The 26,836-nt window shown below is 37.1% G+C and overlaps 1 protein-coding gene across 2 annotated transcripts; it reads right to left on the bottom strand.

Annotated features, from left to right (window-relative positions):
* Positions 1-226: 226 nt before the first annotated feature.
* LOC126260793 (polyadenylate-binding protein-interacting protein 2-like) lies at positions 227-26,666 on the bottom strand. Of its 2 annotated transcripts, none has more exons than XM_049958131.1 (5): positions 26,531-26,666; positions 25,330-25,521; positions 5,809-5,972; positions 2,222-2,285; positions 227-1,921 (listed from the first exon to the last, which is right to left on the bottom strand). In XM_049958131.1, exons 2-5 carry the CDS (start codon positions 25,498-25,500, stop codon positions 1,826-1,828), a joined length of 495 nt encoding a protein of 164 aa, XP_049814088.1. In that variant the 5' UTR covers positions 25,501-25,521; positions 26,531-26,666; the 3' UTR covers positions 227-1,825. The 2 variants fall into 2 exon arrangements, with proteins under 2 accessions (XP_049814088.1, XP_049814089.1); XM_049958132.1 differs by having other exon boundaries at positions 26,578-26,599.
* Between the last annotated feature and the right edge of the window lie 170 nt (positions 26,667-26,836).

Here is a 26,836-nt window from a genome sequence, read left to right as displayed (position 1 = left end):
CATCACACAATCATAGCAAGTTAATATCACAGATGGAGCAATGTTCATTTGGAGCAATGTTCATTTACCATTAATTCACATCTGCATTTCAACAATATCCAACAAGTTACAATTCTTTGACAGGATCTATAACTTTTTCATTATGTACCTCTAACAATCTACATATCTTTCCATGTCATGTAAGGAAAGTCACTCAGGTGGTTTCTAATTAAATAGCTACAGCATATTGTAGAAATTTAGTAATACACATTTAATGTAAGAAAGGGCATTCCTCCATACATTTTTTGTGTTGACAAACAATGGCAACATTTACTGTAACAAAATAAAACATCTCCAAAGCAGAAGAATTTCAGTTACTTCACTATTCTACATTTACACAAATCAGACATTCTTTTAAAAGATTAGAGAGAAACTAACAAAAACCAGAGAAGGAAAATTACTAAAGTTCTGTATCAGTAAAGTAAAACAATAAACACAACCATCTAAATCTACATATTTCCTTGTCTTTATCAAACATGCTGTCAATTTTTTTTCACATATAAATGTAAGGCTTAAACTATAGCATTTAACCATATTCAGTACATTTACAAATATCCTTTCATTCCAAAACAAGCATACCATTAAGTTGCCGCACTTCGTATAACACACATGCTTGACACTTAATATCACATCAATTAATATTCTGCTCTGAAATTATTAATACTGCATATACAAGTCTGCTTAGGGCATTACAAACATAACTGGACCTCTTATTTTAAAAATAAAAGAAAGTACTAAGCTGACTTTGCTTGTATGAACACTTTGCAATAAATTGCAAACAAATGTAAAGTTTGTCAGAATGTCAGCTCTTCAAAGTGAGAGAAGGAACTTCAATTAACAGCAATAACAGAAACTCTGTTCTGCAACTGACTATTGCACACTGTATGAATCTTAAAATATGTAAAATTTCAACTGGTATCAAAAAAGTGAAATGAAGGTAAGTTTATAGCTACCAGCAATTATAAAGTAAATATCTCATCACCTCAATGATACAACAAACTATTATGACCTCTTAAATAGAAAACATAAATAAAAAATTTCATATAAGCTTACATTCTCTTTCAAGCTCCTATAAATGATTGTATCTTCCTTCATAATCTAATGAGATCTTGTATGAGCTCAAACTTTCATTGCAATTCAAAGACCAGTTAATTTTACTTAAACTGTCATTTAGTGCTAGTTTTCAAAGTTTGCACAATTCTGGCAGTGCTAATATAAATTAAGTTCTGAGATTCTATCAGAATAAGACATACCCTTACAATAACTGAGTATTGTATAAAGATTATTTTGTACTTTTCCCATAAAATGATATTAGGAATTGCACAGTCTTTACGTTACTATAATAGCAATAATTATTATAATTATAATGAAATTATTTTTATAAACAATGAAACATTAAATTTTCAAACAAAGAAAAAGGGACGTGACTTTCAGTACTTCTGTGGCATACCGTCAATGGAAAGTCATTTTAAGTAAACTGTAAACACCCAAGGACATTTAAAGAAGAGAAAAATAAAGTTCCAATGCACAGCGGAAAAATGATTTAAGTATATCTCAGCATTCATTTGACAAATGCGTATGAAACTCTACAACCGTTAAAATACTGCATTCTTGACATTTTTTATATATCACATTCATTCTCAAAATCACATCCAAACACCCACTCTGAAGCAGAGTGGAATATTCAGTGACTAACAAAGTTCATTCACAGGGACTCCATTGCCTCACAGCCTACCAAATGAAATGTAGCTTGGCATCAAAGAAAATGCAGACCTCTGCGTAACTTCTAAGATGTCGTCGAGCGATCCACATTTCCTGATCCGCTGCTCTCTGATGCTTTCTGCTGTGGAACAAACTCTGCCGCATTGGGGTTGAGTGTGCTCTGTGACATAACGAATACATTAAAATCAAGATAGATAAATGCCCTTATAAAAATAATTGCACTAGGCATGGGCACGATACTACTGTGTTATGAAAATAAAAATTAGTGAGAGTACTAGAATGACTGCAATACGTTCATCAAAAAATATATTCTATTTCTAGTTTAAATATTTACTTTATATGCAACCTGTCATTTCAGATTTCTAAAATGAATGCAAAAATTATTACCTTTCAATATTGCTAAAGGCAAACACAGTTCTATAACTTAGTGAAATTCCCCTAATAATTTGAAAGTGCTCACCTGTTTGGCCAAATCGTCTTGAACACTCAGACCCTCCAGTGATTGAGAAATGTGGTTTGTTACACTGAAAAGAGACTTCATTAACTACAAAATCATTGTAACACAAAGAGAAAAAACAGAAAATAAGACTAACACAATTTACAAAAACACCCACTTCAGAACACATTTCCAAAATAAGTAGGACAGATTAAGCAAAGACCAAAATAAGTTACTCTGCCCCTGAGGAGCAGTTATATATATAAAAACAAAGATGATGTGACTTACCAAATGAAAGTGCTGGCAGGTCGACAGACACACAAACAAACACAAACATACACACAAAATTCAAGCTTTCGCAACAAACTGTTGCCTCATCAGGAAAGAGGGAAGGAGAGGGAAAGACGAAAGGATGTGGGTTTTAAGGGAGAGGGTAAGGAGTCATTCCAATCCCGGGAGCGGAAAGACTTACCTTAGGGGGAAAAAAGGACGGGTATACACTCGCACACACACACACACACACACACACACACACACACACACACACACACACACACACACACACACACACACATCCATCATATGTGTGGATGGATATGTGTGTGTGTGTGTGTGTGTGTGTGTGTGTGCGCGCGCGCGCGCGCGAGTGTATACCCGTCCTTTTTCCCCCTAAGGTAAGTCTTTCCGCTCCCGGGATTGGAATGACTCCTTACCCTCTCCCTTAAAACCCACATCCTTTCGTCTTTCCCTCTCCTTCCCTCTTTCCTGATGAGGCAACAGTTTGTTGCGAAAGCTTGAATTTTGTGTGTATATTTGTGTTTGTTTGTGTGTCTATCGACCTGCCAGCGCTTTTGTTTGGTAAGTCTCATCATCTTTCTTTTTAGATATATTTTTTCCACGTGGAATGTTTCCCTCTGATATATATATATATATATATATATATACACACACACACCAAGTGGGGTGAGGCTGCAGGGGGAGGGGGGGGGGGGAGGGGGAGAGAGAGAGAGAGAGAGAGAGAGAGAGAGAGAGAGAGAGAGACCCGTGTCAATGTGTTATCAACAAAACCCTCTATATAATCTGTTTCTTATGTCCTCAGAATGTACTTCCCCACTAAATGTAACATGTCTCAGAATATCTGGGCCGTCACCAGTGGGCATTCTTTACTCAGTTCTGTAAAATGTAAACACGTTTTAAGTAGTAATTGTTCTAACGAGACTAGGCCTAAATATGGCTTTGCCTGTGCATCAGCCAGTCATCTGCAATTTAACAATGTTATTGTAAGTTTGGTTGGCAAGTTAACAAACCACTTTACCTATAAATTTAATTTTGCTGTGTGAAAATTTTTTGTGATTTCTTACATTTGTTCAAAATAACTGTTCTTATCTACACTCTCATCTATTGTTGAAATGCACATGCAAATACATGTTTCGAGGAACTTCATTCGCAAGTAACACTTTTTAACTTTACAAAACATAGTGCTTATGCTGTTGCAATGTGGATACACTTTCAATGTTTACTTGTTCCAATATCAATCTCATGCATTTTTCTACTGCTAATGCCTTCTGCATGTGGAACTTTTCTTTTGTCGTAAGTTAACAGAACAGGTTGGGGCTGGAATTTAGTATTTTTACATCTGTTTCTATTTTAGTTGGGGCTATTAAGCGACCAGCAAATGTGCTATGGGAGCTGTTATGTTTTTGAGCTCAAGGGGAGTTCTCAATACCTTGTTTAAAAGTTTCTGCATTTTTGCCTTATGCATACTGACTAACAAGAGTTGCATACAAGTTAAGGCATGCCTAATCTGTTGAATTTACCCGATGGTGTTTCCTGTGTCCTTAGATTTTTTTCTGTTTTGTGTTGTCTAGTCTGTATCCTATCTGAAGTGACTGTTTCTTTAAAATGTTGTCTACCCTGTGACCTATTTTATTATTGTAAGGGAGTATGTGCCATTTCGTTTTGTATGTGGGTTCTTGTCCTGTTACCTCTTGTATGTGATCATTGTCTATGTGTCTGGTTGTTCTGTGTTACTGAACAGGCTTGTGTGCATGCATGTGACCTGTTAATTCCTTACTAATTTACACATTTTTTGTTTAGTTTCTCTATCATGACCATTCTGTACTGTAATCTGTATTACTGTGTTCAACTCCTTTGTGTCGTTCCATTTATTTATGTATGTCTTGTTTGATCTGTTCACCATGAATCTGCAATTTACTTTTTTGGGTGTCAAAGGATAGTCTGACCAATTGTGAATGGTGTATGCTTGTGGTTGTGGGTTTCCTGTATATTGTGAAATAATGTGTGTTGTTTATTCTTTGTGTGGATGGATCCAGAAAATTTAGTGAGTTGTCCGTTTCTGCTTCTAATGGGAAACAATTTTATTAGGTGTAAATTGTATAAAATATTTCTATAGTTGTGTAGCTGTTTTATGTGTGTATGTGGTTAACCAAGCATGTTAATTTATATGAATGTATCGTGCCTGTTCTTTTGGACATGTCCACACACTCATAATCGATTCGTCTCAATAGGCACACTTCCAGTGTGTATGTGCAATATCATTCGACCTCCAGCCAGAATCTAAAATTAGAGAGCATGGAGGACACAAACAGTGATACTGAATAGGTGGCACTAGATGAGAATAGGATCAGCCAGAGAGCACACCAAGATAGCCCACACATTTGCAATAAACACAGTGTCTGGATAGTGCAGCGGTTAACACAACTGCCCAGTAAGCACGAAATCCCAGGTTTGCGTTCCAGTCTGCCATACATTTTCACTAGTCACTGCTGATCCACATAAAGTACAAATGCAGCTGTTATCCTCAGTTCCTCCCCCCCCCCCCCCTTCGACTTACATAACAAGCATATTAGACACATTGTTACCAGTATAAAACTGTATTTTTTGTTTTTATATTGGATCTGAATATCTTTTTCTCTAAATTACTTCAAAAACAATTGATACATACTTTTCCGCAAATTATCAGCTTCCAAATCTAAATAATGCACATTGTCAATGGGATGAAAAAGTTGCAACCTGTCCACTTACTGGGCAGAGCTGATTTGACATCATCTAATTCTTACCGTACTATGCTACTCTCTCCAGTTCCGCACATATACTGCTAATAACATCCTCAGTGGCTTCAGTTGAAGTTAATTAGTCTTTAAGTCTTTTTGAGAATTTCTTTTGAACAGAATAGAATTTTCATCTCTTCTATTGTTTTCCATACCTCTTGATTTAGTACCTCACTTGACTACTAAATTTAGAAGATTCTCCACACTTCAAATATTTCCCCTTCGTCTTTCACCAATTTCTACACAGGTTATGTTTCGGTTCCTTAGAATCACAATGAAACACAGCAGGAATCAGACAATGGGTTTCACTTGGTAATATCATTTACAGTTCTGTCCCAATATGAGTAGAGGAAAGTTTATATACTACAAAAAGAGAAGGAAAATACTACAATAATAAACAGTGAAACATACTACCGTAAGGGCCATGTCTATGCCTCTACTTCTAAAATGTAGGAATAATAACTTCAAGCACTGTGATTAAGTCAGGATTGTAAAATTTGATTTCTTACTACTTCATTTCAAAAATCCATGAATACATACTCATCATTAGTGCTCCAGGCTTGTCGAGGTGGTGCAGTTGCATCACTTGAGCCTCCATTGGTAGATGCCATCTGATTACGGATGTTTCTTATTTCTCGTTCATCTTCTAGCATTGCCTCAATACATTGTTCCATTAGCTCTTCTTCCTCCAGTTGCTGCATAACCTAATCAAATTGAATTATTTGTTTATTTTTAACATACTTCCTCTAAATAAAAAAATCACACATAAATTCAACTCCTGAAATATTTCCAATGTTAAGGTACAAGTGAAATGTTACTGCCAAAATTTCTTGCAAACTCAACAACTGAAATGTAGACGATAGGCTGGAGTTTATGAAAAAAATGGGAAAAACCAGATTTGTTTTAGTGATTTACAAATGACGGAGCCCTGACATTACTCAATCCAGTTCTTTGTTAGCAATGCAATACAGGAGAAATTTCATATAAATTCGCTAAGAAGCTGAACTACAAATATGATAATTCACAGCAGGTCCTATTCATAGGAAAGTAAGTATGAAAGACTGAATTTTAACATAAACCCACCCTGCTTGGATGCAGAGAAAGAGAGAAAGGAAAACAAGTTTTACAGTATTGCTGTGAAGACTTTGCATATGATATCTCATGATCATTTGAGTTCAACAGACAAGTTCTTGTTCGAGATGTGCATCCACTGTTCAACTTTGCTCGTTCCATTATGCCTATCTATTTACAGTTTCATTTAAAACATTAATTACTGTTTTTAGATTTGAATTGTGCAAAAGAAAAGATTAAGTTAAGCTGATAAATCATTACCAAAAAACATTAAGTATCAGCATTGTAATCTAGCTAAATTAGGCCAATTTAGCAAAACAATTTGCTGTTTCTGCCCTAATAATCCTTCACGAGAATGAAAGATTATTATTATTATTATTATTTCTCTTTCCTGTCTCAGACGTTATGTCTGGTTAAAAATGGAAGGTGACGAGGACCTTGATCAAGCGTGACTTCCTTTTAACTGTACGGTATATGTTACATTGCATTTAGGAACTTTCGGGTAATTGAACATGTATCAATAATTACAGATTTCTGTAGTTGTATATATACGTTTGGATGTAGCTGTATTGCGTTGATGTACTGGTGGATATTGTGTGGTATGACTCCTGTAGTTGATAGTATAATCGGTATAATGTCAACTTGATCCTGATGCCACATGTCCTTGACTTCCTCAGCCAGTTGGATGTATTTTTCAATTTTTTCTCCTGTTTTCTTCTGTATATTTGTTGTATTGGGTATGGATATTTCGATTAGTTGTGTTAATTTCTTCTTTTTATTGGTGAGTATGATGTCAGGCTTGTTATGTGGTGTTGTTTTATCTGTTATAATGGTTCTGTTCCAGTATAATTTGTATTCATCATTCTCCAGTACATTTTGTGTTGTTATTATTATTATTATTATTATTCTCGGTTAAAATCCAGCCTTACAAGAATCAAAATCACAGCATTTAAAGAATCAAAAATAAAATGAGATGCTGGTAAATAGCACCCTAAATATCACTTAATCGGGAACACAATACATTAAACTCCTGGATGCAGAATGCAACATCTGTGTTTCACTTGCAGTTATGTCTCACAGCTTAAGTGTACCTTTGAGAAGACTTGCAGGGTGTAATGTGCTAACAGAAGTAGCAATAGTAATGATGTAACATTCGTTAATGTGACATTAACTCACAGTTTCACTGAAATATAAACACTTAGTAGCTGGCCACAACCAAGGGAAACTGCTTGGAGGACAATCCAGAATGCACTGAACAATTCTGACAGCTTCCTGTGTGAACTTAATACAACTGCAGTCAGGAAATTTCTGGAGTAAGCCTGCTAGCACCTCCAGAAAGTCAGCAATAATATGAGAGTGAATCTGGAAGTGCACAGTGGAATTCTATATGTAAATATTGGTGTACTGCACATTATTTTCCAGGAGTCAATCTTTCATGCTACAAGTTTTTCTCATTTGAAGACCTCACATAAACCTTTACTGTATCCTGTTGACTAGCAAACAATTACCACGACATACTCTTCACTCATATTGACTTGACACCACAATTTATCAATTCAGATTCTATTCCTCCAAGCTCTGAGCACATAGTTCTAATTTCTGTCCCTTGTGGTACATAATCAGCAGCCAAAATTCATGTACAGTAACAGCTTCTATGCACACAGTGATGAGATCATCCTGGACGTTAAGGCTACTGACATATTATCCATTAATTTGAAACTTATCTCCTGCAGTGTTAACCTCTATCTGTTATTAAAATCTTAGCATGTTTAGCCATCAGCATGTCGTCACCTACAGCAGTTGGCTTACAGCTGGAGTCTTATTGAGACTGAGAAACCAACAATACATATTTTAACACATTTCTTATGAGATGGACAGCTTTGGAAGTCGCAAGGTCCCTTATGATCAAACCATCATCAAACGGCTCTTGCCCATTCTGTGAATAACTAGATAGTACAGGGTGTATTTACAGCTTTGCCATGCATCATCTTGATATATTCCATTCTCTCTTCAACCATGTGTGCTACTTCAAATTCCACAATTCATCAATATGAAATATATTACAAGTGACATAGTTTGTATTTAAATATGTGGTGAAACACCTCTGCAACACTTCCTGGGTGTAATTCACATCCACAGAATTATATCTAACAACAATAAGCCAGAAAAATAACAAAGTTTAAGAAATAGAAATAAGCTTTTCACATTGAGGACACCAAAAACAGAATGTGTAACTCACCTTCTCAACATACCCAAATGGTAAAGTTCAAATGATAAACCAGATTGTTACGACCTCCCACCTCTTAGCATACTGGTCCACCTTCAGCACAGAAAACTGCTGCAAATAACTGTAAACAGTTCCTACAAGTCCTTGGAATGTAACTGGAGAAGATGGCATCAGATGTCCAGGCACAAGTCATCAAACTCCTGTAGATTACAAGGTGGTGGTTTGTGAGCTCTAAGCTGCAAATTAATGTCTTACCAGATGTCTTTTATAGGACTGACAACCCATGAATTTGGAACAATGATAGCTACTCAGACTAGTCATCATCCTTCTCAAACAACTGACTTGATTCTGGTGTTTTGGTATATTTTATTTTTTCTGATGGAGAGTGCCACATCCAGTGAGGAGTAAAGGAGACATGCAGCTGTCAGCAATAACAACATAACCTGCAGCTTCTAATAGACACTTTGTTACAACAAGAATTATGGAAACCTAGATCAATGTATTACAAAGTGTACTACTGCCACAACTGAATTTTATAGATTCAATAATACAGCTAGTCATTCATCTACAAAATGGAAGTTATGGTTCATTGCCCAGTCATGATGTTCTTGTGTCCACTGCAATTTTGCAACAATGCCAAATGACTAGTGGTACCAAGAAGAAGAAGAATAGTTTTCTTCTTTTCTAGTCTTTTGTCTGTTGCCACCTTTTCCACCTTACAAGTAGGATAGCCTACATGTTATTTTATCAGTCATGAAGTGTGTTTACAAGAGGCAAAGTAATGACAGTTGTATCTGTGCACCATCCTCAAACTGATAGAGTAAGATATTTTTAAAAAAGTACTGGTACACTACTCAACCTAACCAGATGGAAATATTACTGGTTGTGGCTTCAACATCTAGAGCTTTGTTGTCTACCAGAAATTCCAAAGTCATTCATTCAATTTCAATAGACATCATAGTAAGTGAACATTTAAAGAATTTATTAAACGATTTCCTCTGTATGTTCGCCTACTATAAGCTTTTTGTGTCATTTAACATGCCTTCCACTTGATTTCAATAATGTTATTCTCAGGGGAAGGTGTGGTCATAATGCCATTGTTTATATTTGTATTTTATATAAATACAAAAGTAGATCTACTCTTTTGTTTGAAACCATAAGTATTACAATAATAGGGTCTCTATATCTAACAGCTAATACTGTAATCTAAAAATTAAAGTATTATTGTTCAAATCCCAGTCAAACATAGATTCTTTCATACAGCAATTCATTGCCATCTTCTAATAGTGTTACATGTACAGTGAGGAACCATGAAATACTTCATGTTTGTAATACATTAATAAAGGAAAAATATTTGCAACAGAATGTGTTACGAAATTACATTCATGCTACTGTATTCAAGAGTACTAATGAAGTCATAAAAATTCTGAAACTGTCTGTAGTCATATTTCTCTACTATAATAAAGACTCTTTTCACAATAATGTCTTAGTCTTTTGGTTTTGCTGAAACAATACCAGAGATATAAAGCTTTTCCATAAGAGTTACTGAAGCAAAGTTTTGATGGTGCATGTGTTTTGCACCAAAATGTTAGAATTTTTATTTACTTATTTATTTGTGGGGGACATATCTGAGCACAAGCAAATCTAGTCCATTCCACTTGCGTGGTTTCCTAGTTAGGTGCCTTACAGAGTAACTGTCTCATGCAAGCAACAGTGAAAGTAAGTGTAGTGCCACATTTAAGCTGTTGATGATTGTTTTATGTTTGTGAAAAGGGCCAACTAGCAAATTAAGATGTAGCACCACGTCTAGGAGAGAGAATTCTCAGGTTGAAGGGTTCAAGTACTTTAATGTACCCTGACAAACTTTAACATGCATGTTGACATAAAGGAGGCCAAGATGACTCCTGAGCAGTAAACCAAAAGGAAGTGATCATGTTTGTCAACACAATCTATATTATGAAACAGCTAACCCACGGCATGGACACCCTGTCTCAAATGCAGGCTGACTAATGACTTCCAAAGGCAATAAAAATTTAATTTTCAATATTTCATATAATTAAAATGGTGTGGTCTACTCACTAAGAGGTGTAATCTTATCTTGAAGGTTTAATACAGGAGCCAAATATTACAAATTGTGTGTATATACGAGGTTTGGAACTTAAATACTGGCAACTATTTATTCACAACCAATACAAAAGACTTACATGTTTGCACCTGTTACTGTTCTTCAAAGTAGCCACCAGCATTGTGTAGAGCCCATTGCCAGCGATGTGGAAGGCATAGTATACTGTTAGCAAAGCCTGTTCTGTTGATTGTGCGAACGGAGCAGTCTACTGCCTGTCGAATCTCTGAAACAGTTCTGAGTTCTGAAGCGAATGCTACAAAGTTGTTCCTTCATCTTCGGAATCAAACCAATGTCACACAGACTTAAGTCCAGGGAGTATGGCGGATGGTACAGTACTCCCCAGTCCCATTGACTGAACAGAGCAGCCACAGCTTGCACTATATGCATCCGCACATTGTTGTGCAAAATGATAGGTGGGTTGCGCAGAAAGTCGCCGCTTCTTTCACAAAGCTGGTCACAGTTAATGCTCCAAAAACGATCAATAATGCTGTGCATTAACAGTCTGCCATGGAGGAACATAATGGGTCAGGATAACACCATCACAGTCGCACACAAGAATCACTATAACTTATAGACCACTCCATTCGCACCATCAACAGAACAGGCTCTGCTAACAGTATACTATGCCTTCCACATTGCTGGCAAGGGGTTCTACACAATGCTGCTGACTACTTTGAGGGACAGTAATAGGTGCAAACACTTAACTCCTTTGTATCAGTTGTGAATAAATGGTTGCTACTATTTAAGTTCCAACAACAGAGTGAGTGTGTGTTTGAGAGAGAGAGAGAGAGAGAGAGAGAGAGAGAGAGAGAGAGAGAGAGAGAGAGAGAGAGGGGGGGGGGGGAGCCTAGTTCAAGATGCACAAATTATTATTATTATTCTTTACTTTCTCAGACGTTAAGTCTGGTTAAAAATGGAAAGTGACGCGGACCTTGATCAAGCGTCACTTCCTTTTAACTGTATGGTATGTGTTATATTGCATTTAGGAACTTTCGGGTAATTGAACATGTATCAATAATTACAGATTTCTGTAGTTGTATATACAAGTTTGGATGTAGCTGTATTGCATTGATGTACTGGTGGATATTGTGTGGTATGACTCCTGTAGTTGATAGTATAATTGGTATAATGTCAACTTTATCCTGATGCCACATATCCTTGACTTCCTCAGCCAGTTGGATGTATTTTTCAATTTTTTCTCCTGTTTTCTTCTGTATATTTGTTGTATTGGGTATGGATATTTCGATTAGTTGTGTTAATTTCTTCTTTTTATTGGTGAGTATGATGTCAGGTTTGTTATGTGGTGTTGTTTTATCTGTTATAATGGTTCTGTTCCAGTATAATTTGAATTAATCATTCTCCAGTACACTTTGTGGTGCATACTTGTATGTGGGAACGTGTTGTTTTATAAGTTTATGTTGTAAGGCAAGCTGTTGATGTATTATTTTTGCCACATTGTCATGTCTTCTGGGGTATTCTGTATTTGCTAGTATTGTACATCCGCTTGTGATGTGATCTACTGTTTCTATTTGTTGTTTGCAAAATCTGCATTTATCTGTTGTGGTATTGGGATCTTTAATACTATGCTTGCTGTAATATCTGGTGTTTATTGTTTGATCCTGTATTGCAATCATGAATCCTTCCGTCTCACTGTATATATTGCCTTTTCTTAGCCATGTGTTGGATGCGTCTTGATCGATGTGTGGCTGTGTTAAATGATACGGGTGCTTGCCATGTAGTGTTTTCTTTTTCCAATTTATTTTCTTCGTGTCTGTTGATGTTATGTGATCTAAAGGGTTGTAGAAGTGGTTATGAAATTGCAATGGTGTAGCCGATGTATTTATATGAGTGACTGCTTTGTGTATTTTGCTAGTTTCTGCTCGTTCTATAAAGAATTTTCTTAAATTGTCTACCTGTCCATAATGTAGGTTTTTTTATGTCGATAAATCCCCTTCCTTCTTCCTTTCTGCTTAATGTGAATCTTTCTGTTGCTGAATGTATGTGATGTATTCTATATTTGTGGCATTGTGATCGTGTAAGTGTACTGAGCGCTTCTAGGTCTGTGTTACTCCATTTCACTACTCCAAATGAGTAGGTCAATATTGGTATAGCATAAGTATTTATAGCTTTTGTCTTGTTTCTTGCTGTCAATTCTGTTTTCAGTATTTTTGTTAGTCTTTGTCTATATTTTTCTTTTAGTTCTTCTTTAATATTTGTATTATCTATTCCTATTTTTTGTCTGTATCCTAGATATTTATAGGTATCTGTTTTTTTCCATCGCTTCTATGCAGTCACTGTGGTTATCCAGTATGTAATCTTCTTGTTTAGTGTGTTTGCCCTTGACTATGCTATTTTTCTTACATTTGTCTGTTCCAAAAGCCATATTTATATCATTGCTGAATACTTCTGTTATCTTTAGTAATTGGTTGAGTTGTTGATTTGTTGCTGCCAGTTGTTTTATATCATCCATGTATAGCAAATGTGTGATTTTGTGTGGGTATGTTCCAATAATATTGTATCCATAATTTGTATTATTTAGCATGTTGGATAGTGGGTTCAGGGCAAGGCAGAACCAGAAAGGACTTAATGAGTCTCCTTGGTATATTCCACACTTAATCTGTATTGGCTGTGATGTGATATTATTTGAATTTGTTTGGATATTAAGTGTGGTTTTCCAATTTTTCATTACTATGTTTAGGAACTGTATCAATTTAGGATCTACTTTGTATATTTCCAATATTTGTAGTAACCATGAGTGGGGTACACTATCAAAAGCTTTTTGGTAATAAATGTATGCATAGTGTAGTGACCTTTGTTTAGTTTTAGCTTGATGTGTCACCTCTGCATCTATTATCAGTTGCTCTTTACATCCTTGTGCTCCTTTGCAGCAGCCTTTTTGTTCTTCATTTATAATTTTGTTCTGTGTTGTATGTGTCATTAATTTCTGTGTAATGACTCAAGTTAATATTATGTATATTGTTGGTAGGCATATTATGGGGCGATATTTAGCTGGGTTTGCTGTGTCTGCTTGATCTTTAGGTTTCAGATAAGTTATTCCTTGTGTAAGTGTATCAGGGAATGTGTATGGGTCTGCAATGTAACTGTTAAATAATTTAGTTAGATGTGAATGTGTTGAGGTGAATTTCTTTAGCCAGAAATTTGCTATTTTATCTTTTCCAGGGGCTTTCCAATTGTGAGTAGAATTAATTGCTTGGGTGACTTCATGTTGCAAAATTATCACTTCTGGCATTTGTGGTATCATCTTGTATGTGTCTGTTTCTGCTTGTATCCACCGTGCATGCCTGTTATGTTGTACCGGGTTTGACCATATGTTGCTCCAGAAGTGTTCCATGTCTGTTATGTTTGGTGGATTGTCTATTTTAATGTGTGTGTTATCTATTGTCTGGTAAAATTTCTTTTGGTTTGTGTTGAATGTTTGGTTTTGTTTCCTTCTATTTTCACTTTTTTTTTATCTTCTAAGTCGTTGGCCAATGCTTGTAATTTCTGTTTCTTTTCATCTAATTGCTCTATCGCTTTTTGTTGTGAGATTTTACCTAACCTTTTTCGTTTTTTTTCTGACATTTCATTTCTTATAAATTGTGTTAGCTGTCCGATGTCCTTTCTCAGTTTTTCAATTCTGATCTGTAGCCTGTATTGCCATGCTGGTTTTGTGGGTTTCTTCTGTGTGTTGGTTGGTTCTGATCTTTCCTAGTGTGTATATTTAGTGTAGTGAGTGCTCCTATATAAACCAGTAGTTGCAACTCTTCCATAGTTGTGTTTTCATTTATTTTGTTGTGTATGATTGTGTTGATAGTTTTTGTTGTTGTTTCGACTTGTGGGTTATTTGGCGGTCTTTGCAAGAATGGTCTAATGTCTGTATTTGTGTCTTTGTATTCCATATATGTCAGCTGAAATTTTTCTTCTGTATCTAACATGTGTGTCACTTCGTGTTCTACTTGTGCTTGTTCTGGTGGCTGTCTTAAGATTTCGTTTTCCTCTGATTGTTTAATTGATGTGTGTTGTTCTTTGTTTGTTTGCTCTGGGATGTTTGAGTCCATTAATGTATTTTCTTCTTCTTCTGATTGCACATTATTTTGTTCCAGTATTTGTTGTACTTGTTGTTTGATGTTTTCTAATTCTGACTGGGGTATCCTGTTATTTTTGATTATTACACGGATCTGATCAGCTAGTCGTTGTTCTGTTAAAAATTTTAATTCTGGGTATCTGGTAATAAATGTTGTGTACACTTGTGATCTGTATCCAGTTGTGTTGGTTCCTAGGTTTGTTGCTTGGTAATAACAGAACATGACGTGTCGATTAACTTCATCTGACCATCTCATCCTCTGTCTTTGTTTTCCTTCTAGGGTGGTTGCAGGAAGCATATCCTGCAAAAACACCTCTATTTGGATTTAAATCATTTTCCAGTTGGCTAGCAGTGTCGTTACCATTGTGGGCAGGCATAGGGTTCAAGCGTCGTCCCCGACCATGACGGCGCTTGTCCGAGGCTTCTTTAGTTCTGTCCTGAACCAACTAATCACACTAAAAGGGGGGTTAGCCCTATTAGTGGTTTGTTCTTTTCATCGCCTTTTACGACTGGCAGAACATACCGGAGGCCTATTCTTTTCCCGGGCCTCCACGGGGTTTATTATTATTATTATTATTATTATTATTATTATTATTATTATTATTGTCGTCATTCTTCTTCTTCTTCTTCTTCTTCTTCTTCTTCTTCTTCTTCTTCAGTTCAGAGACTAGTTTCATGCAGCTCTCCATGGTACTCTATCCAGTTCAAGCTGCTTCATCTCCAAGTACCCACTGAAACCCATATCCTTATGAATCTGCTTAGTGTATTCATCTCTTGGTCTCTCTCTATGATTTTTACCCTGCACATTGCCCTCAAATACTAAATTGGTGATTCCTTGATACCTCAAAACATGCCCTATCAACCGGTCAATTCTTCTAGTCAAGTTGTGCCACAAATTTCTCTTCTCCCCAATTCTATTCAGTATCTCCTCATTCGTTATGTGACTTACCCATCCAATCTTCAGCATTCTTCTGTAGCACCACATTTCGAAAGCTTCTATTCTCTTCTTGTCCAAACTACTTATTGTCCATGTGTCACTTCCATACAGGGCTACACGCCATACAAATACTTTCAGAAACGACTTCCTGACACTTAAATCTACAGTCGATGTTAACAAATTTCTCTTCTTCAGAAACGCTTTCCATACCATTGACAATCTACATTTTATAGCCCCTCTACTTCGACCATCATCAGTTATTTTGCTCCCCAAATAGCAAAACTCCTTTACTACTTTAAGTGTCTCATTTCCTAATCTAATTCCCATATCATCACCTGATTTAATTCAACTACGTCCCATTATCGTCATTTTGCTTCTGCTGATGTTCATCTTGTATCCACCTTTCAAGAACCTGTCCATTCCGTTCAAATACACTTCCAGGTCCTTTGCTGTCTGACAAAATTACAATGTCATCGGCGAACCTCAAAGTTTTTATTTCTTCTCCATGGATTTTAATTCCTACTCCAAATTTTCCTTTTGTTTCCTCTACTGTTTGCTCAATATACAGATTGAGTAACATCTGGGAGACGCTACAACCCTGTCTCACTCCCTTCCCAACCACTGCTTCCCTTTCATGCCCCTCGCCTCGTCTAATTGCCATCTGGTTTCTGTACAAATTGTAAATAGCCTTTTGCGCCATATATTTCACCATTGCCACCTACAGAATTTGAAAGAGAGTATTCCAGTCAACATTGTCAAAACTTTCTCTAAGTCTACAAATGCTAGAAATGTAGGTTTGCCTCTCCTTAATCTATCCTCTAAGGGAAGTCGTAGGGCCAGTACTGCCTCACGTGTTCCAACATTTCTACGGAATCCAAACTGATCTTCCCCCAGGTCAGATTCGACTAGTTTTTCCACTAGTCTGTAAAGAATTCGTGTTAGTATTTTGCAGGTGTGACTTCTTAAACTGATAGTTTGGTAATTTTCACTCCTGCCAACACCTGCTTTCTTTGGGATTGGAGTATTATATTCTTCTTGAAGTCTGAGGGAATTTCGCCCGTCTCATACATCTTGCTCACCAGATGGTAGAGTTTTGTCAGGACTGGCTCTCCCAAGGCCGTCAGTAGTTCTAATGGAATGTTGTCTACTCCCAGGGCCTTGTTTCAACTTAGGTCTTTCAGTGCTCTGTCAACTCTTCACGCAATACAATATCTCCCATTTAATTTTCATCTACATCCTCTTCCATTTCCATAATATTGTCCTCAAGTACGTCACCCTTCTATAGACCCTCCATATACTCCTTCCACCTTTCTGCTTTCCCTTCTTTGCTTAGAACTGGGTTTCCATCTGAGCTCTTGATATTCATACAAGTGGCTCTCTTTTCTCCAAAGGGCTCTTTAATTTTCCTGTAGGCAGTATCTATCTTAACCCTAGTATATATGCCTCTACATCCTTACACTTTTCATCTAGCCATCTCTGCTTAGCCATTTTGCACTTCCAGTTGATCTCATTTTTGAGACTTTTTACTCCTTTCTGCCCGTTTAATTTACTGCATTTTTATGTTTTCTCCTTTCATCAATTATATTCAATATATGTTGTGTTACCAAGGATTTCTACTAGCCCTCGTCTTTTTACCTACTTGTGCCTCTATTGCCTTCACTATTTCATCTCTCAAAGCTACCCATTATTCTTCTTCTCCTGTATTTCTTTCCCCCATATTTGTCAACTGTTTCCTAATGCTCTCTAAAACACTCTACAACCTCCGGTTCTTTCAGTTTATCCAGGTCCCACCTCTTTAAATTCCTACATTTTTTGCAGTTTCTTCAGTTTTAATCTACAGCTCATATCCAACAGATTGTGGCCAGAGTCCATATCTGCCCCTCGTAATGTCTTACCAATTGAAAACCTGATTCTTAAATCTCTGTCTTACCATTATATAATCAATCTGAAGCCTTCTGGTGTCTCCAGGCTTCTTCCACATATACTACCTTCTTTCATGTTTCTTAAACGAAGTGTTAGTTATTATTAACTTATGCTCTGTGCAATATTCTACCAGGCGGCTTCCTCTTTCATTCCTTACCCCCATTCCATATTCACCCACTACTTTTCCTTCTTTTCCTTTTCCTACTATCAGCAAATTCCAGTCCCCCATGACTATTAAACTTTCGTCTCCCTTCACTATCTGAATAATTTCTTTTATCTCATCGCACACTCCTTTAATCTCTTCGTCATCTACCAAGCTAGTTGCCATATAAACTTTTACTATTGTGGTAGGCGTGGATTTCGTGTATCTTGGCAGCAATAATGCATTAACTATGCTGTTCGTAGTACCTTTCCTGCATTCCTACTTTTTGTTCATTATTAAAACTAGTCCTGCATTACCCCTATTTGATTTTGTATTTATAACCCTGTATTCAACTGACGATAAATCTTGTTCCTCCTGCCACTGAACTTCCGTAATTCCACTATGTTGTTGTTGTTGTTGTGGTCTTCAGTCCTGAGACTGGTTTGATGCAGCTCTCCATGCTACTCTATCCTGTGCAAGCTTCTTCATCTCCCAGTACTTACTGCCACCTAAATCCTTCTGAATCTGCTTAGTGTATTCATCTCTTGGTCTCCCTCTACGATTTTTACCCTCCACACTGCCCTCCAATGCTAAATTTGTGATCCCTTGATGCCTCAAAACATGTCCTACCAACCGGTCCCTTCTTCTTGTCAAGTTCTGCCACAAACTCCTCTTCTCCCCAATTCTATTCAATACTTCCTCATTAGTTACGTGATCTACCCACCTTATCTTCAGCATTCTTCTGTAGCACCACATTTCGAAAGCTTCTATTCTCTTCTTGTCCAAACTATTTATCGTCCATGTTTCACTTCCATACATGGCTACACTCCATACAAATACTTTCAGAAATGACTTCCTGACACTTAAATCTATACTCGATGATAACAAATTTCTCTTCTTCAGAAACGATTTCCTTGCCATTGCCAGTCTACATTTTATATTCTCTCTACTTCGACCATCATCAGTTATTTTGCTCCCCAAATAGCAAAACTCCTTTACTAGTTTAAGTGTCTCATTTCCTAATCTAATTCCCTCAGCATCACCCGACTTAATTCGACTACATTCCATTATCCTCGTTTTGCTTTTGTTGATGTTCATCTTATATCCTCCTTTCAAGACACTGTCCATTCCCTTCAACTGCTCTTCCAAGTCCTTTGCTATCTCTGACAGAATTACAATGTCATCGGCGAACCTCAAAGTTTTTATTTCTTCTCCATGAATTTTAATACCTACTCCGAATTTCTTTTGTTTCCTTTACTGCTTGCTCAATATACAGATTGAATAACATCGGGGAGAGGCTACAACCCTGTCTCACTCCTTTCCCAACCACTGCTTCCCTTTCATGCCCCTCGAACCTTATAACTGCCATCTGGTTTCTGTACAAATTGTAAATAGCCTTACGCTCCCTGTATTTTACCCCTGCCACCTTCAGAATTTGAAAGAGTATTTCAGTTAACATTGTCAAAAGCTTTCTCTAAGTCTACAAATGCTAGAAACGTAGGTTTGCCTTTCCTTAATCTTTCTTCTAAGATAAGTCGTAAGGTTAGTATTGCCTCACGTGTTCCAACATTTCTATGGAATCCAAACTGATCTTCCCCGAGGTCCACTTCTACCAGTTTTCCCATTCGTCTGTAAATAATTCACGTTAGTATTTTGCAGCTGTGACTTATTAAACTGATAGTCTGGTAATTTTCACATCTGTCAACACCTGCTTTCTTTGGAATTGGAATTATTATATTCTTCTTGAAGTCTGTGGGTATATCGCCTGTCTCATACATCTTGCTCACCAGATGGTAGAGTTTTGTCATGACTGGCTCTCCCAAGGCCATCAGTAGTTCTAATGGAATGTTGTCTACTCCCGGGGCCTTGTTTCGACTCAGGTCTTTCAGTGCTCTGTCAAACTCTTCACACAGTTTCTTATCTCCCATTTCGTCTTCATCTACATCCACTTCCATTTCCATAATATTGTCCTGAAGTACATCGCCCTTGTATAAACCCTCTATATACTCCTTCCACCTTTCCGCCTTCCCTTCTTTGCTTACAAGGGAACCTCCTCATCGCACCCCCCTCAGATTTAGTTATAAATTGACGCAGTGGATAGGCCTTGAAAAACTGAACACAGATCAATCGAGAAAACAGGAAGAAGTTGTGTGAAACTATGAAAAAATGAATAAAATATACAAACTGAATAGTTCATGTGCAACATATGCAACATCAAGGACAATGTGGGTTGAGGAGCACCGTGGTCCCGTGGTTAGAGCGAGCAAATACAGAACGAGAGGTCCTTGGTTCGAGTCCTCCCTCGAGTGAAAATCTTACTTTCTTTATTTTCGCAAAGTTATGATCTGTCCATTCATTCAATGACGTCTCTGTTCACTGTAATAAGTTTAGTGTCTGTGTTTTGCAACTGCACCGCAAAACCGTGCCATTAGTAGACGAAAGGACGTGCCTCTCCAATGGGAACCGAAAACATTTGATCGCAAGGTCATAGGTCAACCGATTCCTCCACAGGAAAACACGTCTGATGTATTCTATACGACACTGGTGACGGCATGTGCGTCACATGACAGGAATATGTTGTCGACCCACCTAACTTGCACACTTGGCGAATGGGTAAAAAGATTCTTCTACGTTGACCGATTTAGGTTTTCTTGTGGATGTGATAATCACTCCCAAAAAAGTGATGAAAACATAAGAGTTTGTCACATAAACTACAACAAATGAATGCAACAGTTTCACAGTCGCACAGTTTTCCCTGTGCTCTGTCAGAACATACGTTTTTTACGTTTTCAAATGTTTCCGTGTGTAGACCGTCAAATCCTGCATATGTCCAAGCAAAACCTAACCATTTCCTGGAATTTTGGAGAGCGAAGTTGATTATGTGTGAGTGCCTGAACTTTAATAATTGTCTGAAAATAAAAAATTAAACATTTCACTCGAGAGAAGATTTGAACCAAAGATCTCTCGTTCCGCAGCTGCTCATGCTAACCACGGGACCACAGCACTCGTCAGCTGACACTCTCCTAGATGTTGCCTACCTTGCACATGGACTACTCAGTTAGTATATTTTGCTTATTTTTTTCATAGTTCCACACAACTTCTTCCTGTTTTCTCAATTGATCTGTGTTCAGTTTTTCAAGGCCTATCCCTGTGCCAACGTATAACTAAATCTGACGGGGGTGCGATGGGGAGGTTCCCTTGTTAGAACTGGGTTTCCATCTCAGCTTTGATATTCATACAAGTGGTTCTCTTCTCTCCAAAGGTCTCTTTAATTTTCCTGTAGGCAGTATCTATCTTACCCCTAGTGAGATAAGCCTCTACATCCTTACATTTGTCCTCTAGCCATTACTGCTTAACCATTTTGCACTTCCTGTCAATCTCATTTTTGAGACGTTTGTATTCCTTTTTGCCTGCTTCATTCACTGCATTTTTATATTTTCTCCTTTCATCAATTAAATTCAATATTTCTTCTGTACCCAAGGATTTCTATCAGCCCTCGTCTTTTTACCTACTTGATCCTCTGCTGCCTTCACTACTTCATCCCTCAGAGCTACCCATTCTTCTTCTACTGTATTTCTTTCCCCCAGTCCTGTCTATTCTTCCCTTATGCTCTCCCTGAAACTCTCTACAACCTCTGGTTCTTTCCGTTTACCCAGGTCCCATCTCCTTAAATTAGCACCTTTTTGTAGTTTCTTCAGTTTTAATCTACAGTTCATAACCAATAGATTGTGGTCAGAGTCCACATCTGCCCCTGGAAATGTCTTACAATTTAAAACCTGATTCCTAAATCTCTGTCTTACCACTATAAAATCAATCTGATACTAAAAGGTATCTCCAGGATTCTTCCATGTATACAACCTTCTTTTATGATTCTTGAACCAAGTATTAGCTATGATTAAGTTATGCTCTGTGCAAAATTCTACCAGACGACTTCCTCTTTCATTTCTTCCCCCCAATCCATATTCACCTACTATGTTTCCTTCTCTCCCTTTTCCTACTGACAAATTCCAGTCACCCATGACTATTAAATGTTCATCTCCCTTCACTACCTGAATAATTTCTTTTATCTTGTCATACATTTCTTCAATTTATTCATCATCTGCAGAGCTAGTTGGCATATAAACTTGTACTACTGTAGCAGGCATGGGCTTCGAGTCTATCTTGGCCACAATGCGTTCACTATGCTGTTTGTAGTAGCTAACCCGCACTCCTATTTTTTTTATTCATTATTAAACCTACTCCTGCATTACCCCTATTTGATTTTGTATTTATAACCCTGTAATCACCTGACCAAAAGTCTTGTTCCTCCTGCCACCGAACTTCACTAATTCCCACTATATCTATCTTTAACCTATCCATTTCCCTTTTTAAATTTTCTACCCTACCTGCCCTATTAAGGGATCGGACATTCCACACTCCGATCCGTAGAACGCCAGTTTTCTTTCTCCTGATAACTATGTCCTCTTGAGTAGTCCCCACCCGGAGATCCGAATGGGGGGCTATTTTACCTCCGGAATATTTTACCCAAGAGGACGCCATCATCATTTAATCATACAGTAAAGCTGCATGCCCTCGGGAAAAATTACGGCTGTAGTTTCCCCTTGCTTCCAGCCGTTCGCAGTACCAGCACAGCAATGCCGTTTTGGTTAATGTTACAAGGCCAGATCAGTCAATCATCCAGACTGTTGCCCCTGCAACTACTGAAAAGGCTGCTGTCCCTCTTCAAGAACCACACGTTTGTCAGGCCTCTCAACAGATACCCCTCCATTTTGGTTGCCCCTGCAGTACGGCTATGGCATCGCTGAGGCACGCAAGCCTCCCCACCATAGGTAAGGTCAATGGTTCTTTGGGGAGGGGGGGGGGGATGTGCAAATTACCCATGTTATATTCATTCAGTGTTTGAGACTAATGACTTCGCAGCTTCCAATACGCTTTACATGTAATTTCAGTTCTTAACAAAACTTACCACCGTCACTTCCACAAAATGAAGAACGGGAAAAAGTTTATCGCTTACTACATTTCTACCAGTCATGCATCTAGCTTTATGTTTTAATTTATTACTTCTTTACCACTAATTCTATTTGCAACGTATTTTGCAAACAGTTTCCAGATATGCCACTGAATGTACCTGCTAAATTATGTCACTGTACAACACGGCTCAGGAGGTGTGATGCAAGAAAAACTACTTTTCGCTGAAAATTAGCACAAATTACCCAGACCATGTTCATCCCGTGTTTCATAATGAGAGCACTTAAGTGTCCAACAAACTTCAAGCATAATTTCAATCCCTGTGAAATATTTATTTTGTTCACATGCACAATGTGAAGTATTTAACACACTGACTCATTTGTAAATGAACCAAGATGTTTGAAGCTGTTTTATACATTGTCATTTGTTTCTTGGAAGAAATAGGAGTTTATTGGTGGTTTTATACGGGATCAAGTACAGCTTAGGATAGTGTGGAGGGTGACCAACAATTTATGATGTAAGTGGACAAAAACTGGGAGCCAATCAAATCAAAATGGCTATGGCATTCAATACCTGGACATAACCACTGTTAGAAAAAAAATTTTTTTTTGAAGTGAAAAATGAAATTTCAACAATAAAAACACTAAAACCATAGAAAATTAATGCACCTGCAATGATAGCATACTACTAAAATGTTAAAGACTTAAATGAATGTACAAATTAAAAAATGAAGTAATATTAAACCCAATGGGCAAAATAATGAATTTATGAAAAGTTTCACCCTAGGCATGTTACTGACAAATACTTGGATATTTAACGAAACTGTGTGCTGGACCGAGACTCGAACTCAGGACCTTTGCCTTTCACGGGCAAGTGCACTACCAACTGAGCTACCCAAGCACGACTCACGCCCCATCCTCACAGTTTTAATTCCGCCAGTACTTGAATATTTAGTTCAGTTTACTTAAGAAAGTGAGTAAGAGGTTTTACGGCACCGAGTCACAATTATAAGAAAATGGAAACATTAAATACATTTTACTGGTAGTTTCTGTGTTAACTTACAAAAGTATTCAACTAAAATTTTGCAACCACTGTTCCATTATCAGAATATGATATGCTACCAAATTACATTGATGTCCAGGTTTGCGTTTCAGCCAAAGTTTCAACTACATATCACACACTTACTTTTACATTTTCAACTGGAAAGGGGGAGGGAGAGAGGAGAGCAGAAATTTCTTATCCCTGATTAAGAAGTGCAAACAGTACATCATGTACACACAATACAGAGTACATCCCTCCTTAATCTTTGTAACTAACAGCATGCTTGGACAATTTTCAGTTCTTACACTAACTTGCAAGGCTAAACTACTCCATATCACAGCATGAAATCTGGTTCAACTTTACTTACATTGCATTCATTGTCACAGATTGTTAGATTATAAGCAAAAATAAGATCTCTCGGGCCATTTGCACAATCCTTTTACTCCAAACTGAAGCTTCAGTGGCAACTGGCTTAGCTGAAACATACTGCTCTGATGTGAAAAATTGTGGTATTAATTGTTTTTGTGCTATTGTGCACCCTACTATCAATATCACCTGCACATTTCTTCTCAGCTTTCTTTATGAAGTTACTTAACAGTTAAGCATTAGAGGCCGACTGAAGTACTCCCTGTTTAAATGTCTTCCAGCCTACTAATACAGTATTAGGTAGCAGTCAATGGTATCCAAATCTTTGAAGATCCTATTATGGGATGTTAAAGAGTTCTAGAACAAACAGTTTTGTTCATAGGCCTATACGAATGAGTACAACTCCGCATGAACTGATATGTGACACACACAGCTTCAATAAACATTGGTCATAAAGCAGGCAAAGAGCACATTTTAGAATAAAATATCTCTCATAACAGACTCTAGTGCCATTTCAGAGTAGATTGGTAAGAAAATGGGGGAGTGGTAGTGGAAACAGTATGGCTGCATCCAAACAATATAATTACTAGTACAGTCAAATTAGATTTTAAGCAGCTTAGTAAACATTTTGCAAAATGTTGCATCTATTTCTGAGTTACTTTATTTATATGCATTCTTAATATATGAAAATCTGAATGTTGTGAAAGTGACAAATTACTTTTGAACTTTCTGGTTACTTCATGAGGAAATATCTATCTGCAAAACTTTGGAGGAAGGAAAATAGGGGTTTTATGTCTCTGACAGGACATTATTCATTACAGCACACAGGCTCCGGGTGTTAACTGTCTACAGTGATTTAGGGGAATCCGCAGGAAACCTATGGCCAGATGGATATTTCAATCTTTTTTAATTCATGGGCATTAATATAATTAATATATGTAACAACTCTGTTTTCATTGCGGACACACACACACACACACACACACACACACACACACACACACACACACACACAGGAGAGAGAATATATTTCTATTGTATATTTACTTCTGAATAAAATTATACAGCAGGTGAAATTATGCAATTTATACACTAAATGGAAATTGCACACATAAAATTACGTAACTGTAAAAAATGGCAAACCACAATGAAATAGAGGGTCCTGCAGCAAACTTACTTGTTTATCAAACTCTTCCTCATTTTCCATCCAAAGGTATTCAGAAAAATCTCCATCATGAGATGGCGATTCCATGTCTTCTACATTTCCGATGTCTGAGCCATCGGACAAATATGACACTGAGGAATCATATCCGTAGAATCCATTGTTTGTTGGAATCTTCATTATCATAACAGGTGTCACTAACAGTACCTATAATAATAAATAAGGTGTCTTATTCCATATAAAAAACAAATATTTTAATATAGCCCAAATACCCGGAATATAAATTATTGCGTAAAACACAGACAATCACTGCTTGTGACTTACAGACGTAGCCCATCTTAAATTACAACACGACCCGTCCCTGTGTGAACCCCAGTTTTTGAGCTCACCTACTGTTTTCACAGTTTAGGAAAAACTATCAGTTTTACAATGTTTTCCTACCGCAAATACACGTAAACAGCACTTAAGATTTCCCTAAAATTAAACGGGATCTTCATTAAATTATCTCGTCGGTCGTAAACATCAGCAAATACGATAGTTTTCAATTCAAGTGCCCCTAAATAATGCATTGCCTTTCGCAATCGCATGGAATACTACCACAACAAACAAATGATACTGTAACATATTCTTCTCCTTTAGGAACACACAAAAAAATTATTTACGCTTGGTAAAGTTTTACAGCCATGAGTATTAGAAAACAAGACAGCAGTACCATACAGAAGTAGATCACGACCACAGCTTAATAATAGGCACCATAAGACACCATAAAAAATTTCCGTATAATTTTTTTACAGTGTGGGCGTAATACAACAATCTAATATACAAATTTTTTACATCACGAACGTACTATCGTCTCTGCTACGCTGTACACTGTAAGTAGGTTACGACAAAACTTAACCTTGGCATATGGTTAATATCGCGTTGTCATGTTTCCTATTACCATTCGCTTCTGAAATAAATGGTAATCAGCACTAAAGCCTTATAAATAATCTCATCGTCTGTATGTAAAACATGCTTAAAAATCTACATAAAGCTGTTTAATGCGACATATTCCAGCGACCATTTTAGGTTTTACTCTATATGTGGCCCGCAATGGGCCATCAATATAATATGGCCAATTTTTGTGTTTCCAAGATGTTAAATTTAAGATGTTTGCATTTCCTTGGACATTAGGAATACATAAATTTTCTCATCAAATTTCAGTTGTAGCATTTACCTTAGCAGAAGTTCATCAAAGACGCAGTTTATCGTCGTAATACGCACCTCACAAATACAATCAGCTGTTTATCGCTCAGACAGTGCTGCTACCTATACTATGCGTTCAAAAACAGGACACAAGATTAAAGCTGGTATGACAAATCTCTGCGAATTTCAGACAATGTCAGGAAGAATTTTAACTGATCGTATGAAAATTTCTTGTCTTCACACGTCTTAATAAACATAAAATTATGTAGAGCATCCAGACCTTAAAAATTATTGTGGATATTGTAGAATGCCTGTTGACTATAGCCGTTGTTTGGTT

Source organism: Schistocerca nitens, chromosome 5 (assembly GCF_023898315.1).
Source record: "Schistocerca nitens isolate TAMUIC-IGC-003100 chromosome 5, iqSchNite1.1, whole genome shotgun sequence".
Taxonomy (NCBI): Eukaryota; Metazoa; Arthropoda; class Insecta; order Orthoptera; family Acrididae; genus Schistocerca; species Schistocerca nitens.
Note: the sequence above shows the minus strand (reverse complement) of the source record. Positions and strands in the feature narration are given on the sequence as shown.

Excerpts from the sequence above, each read along its gene's own strand:
- LOC126260793 (XM_049958131.1), bottom strand. The coding sequence starts at position 25,500 with ATGATAATGAAGATTCCAACAAACAATGGATTCTACGGATATGATTCC. Across the intron at positions 2,286-5,808 it reads GCCTGGAGCACTAATGATGA|TGTAACAAACCACATTTCTC; the intron begins GTATGTATTCAT and ends GTCTCTTTTCAG. Across the intron at positions 1,922-2,221 it reads AAGACGATTTGGCCAAACAG|AGCACACTCAACCCCAATGC; the intron begins GTGAGCACTTTC and ends GTTATGTCACAG.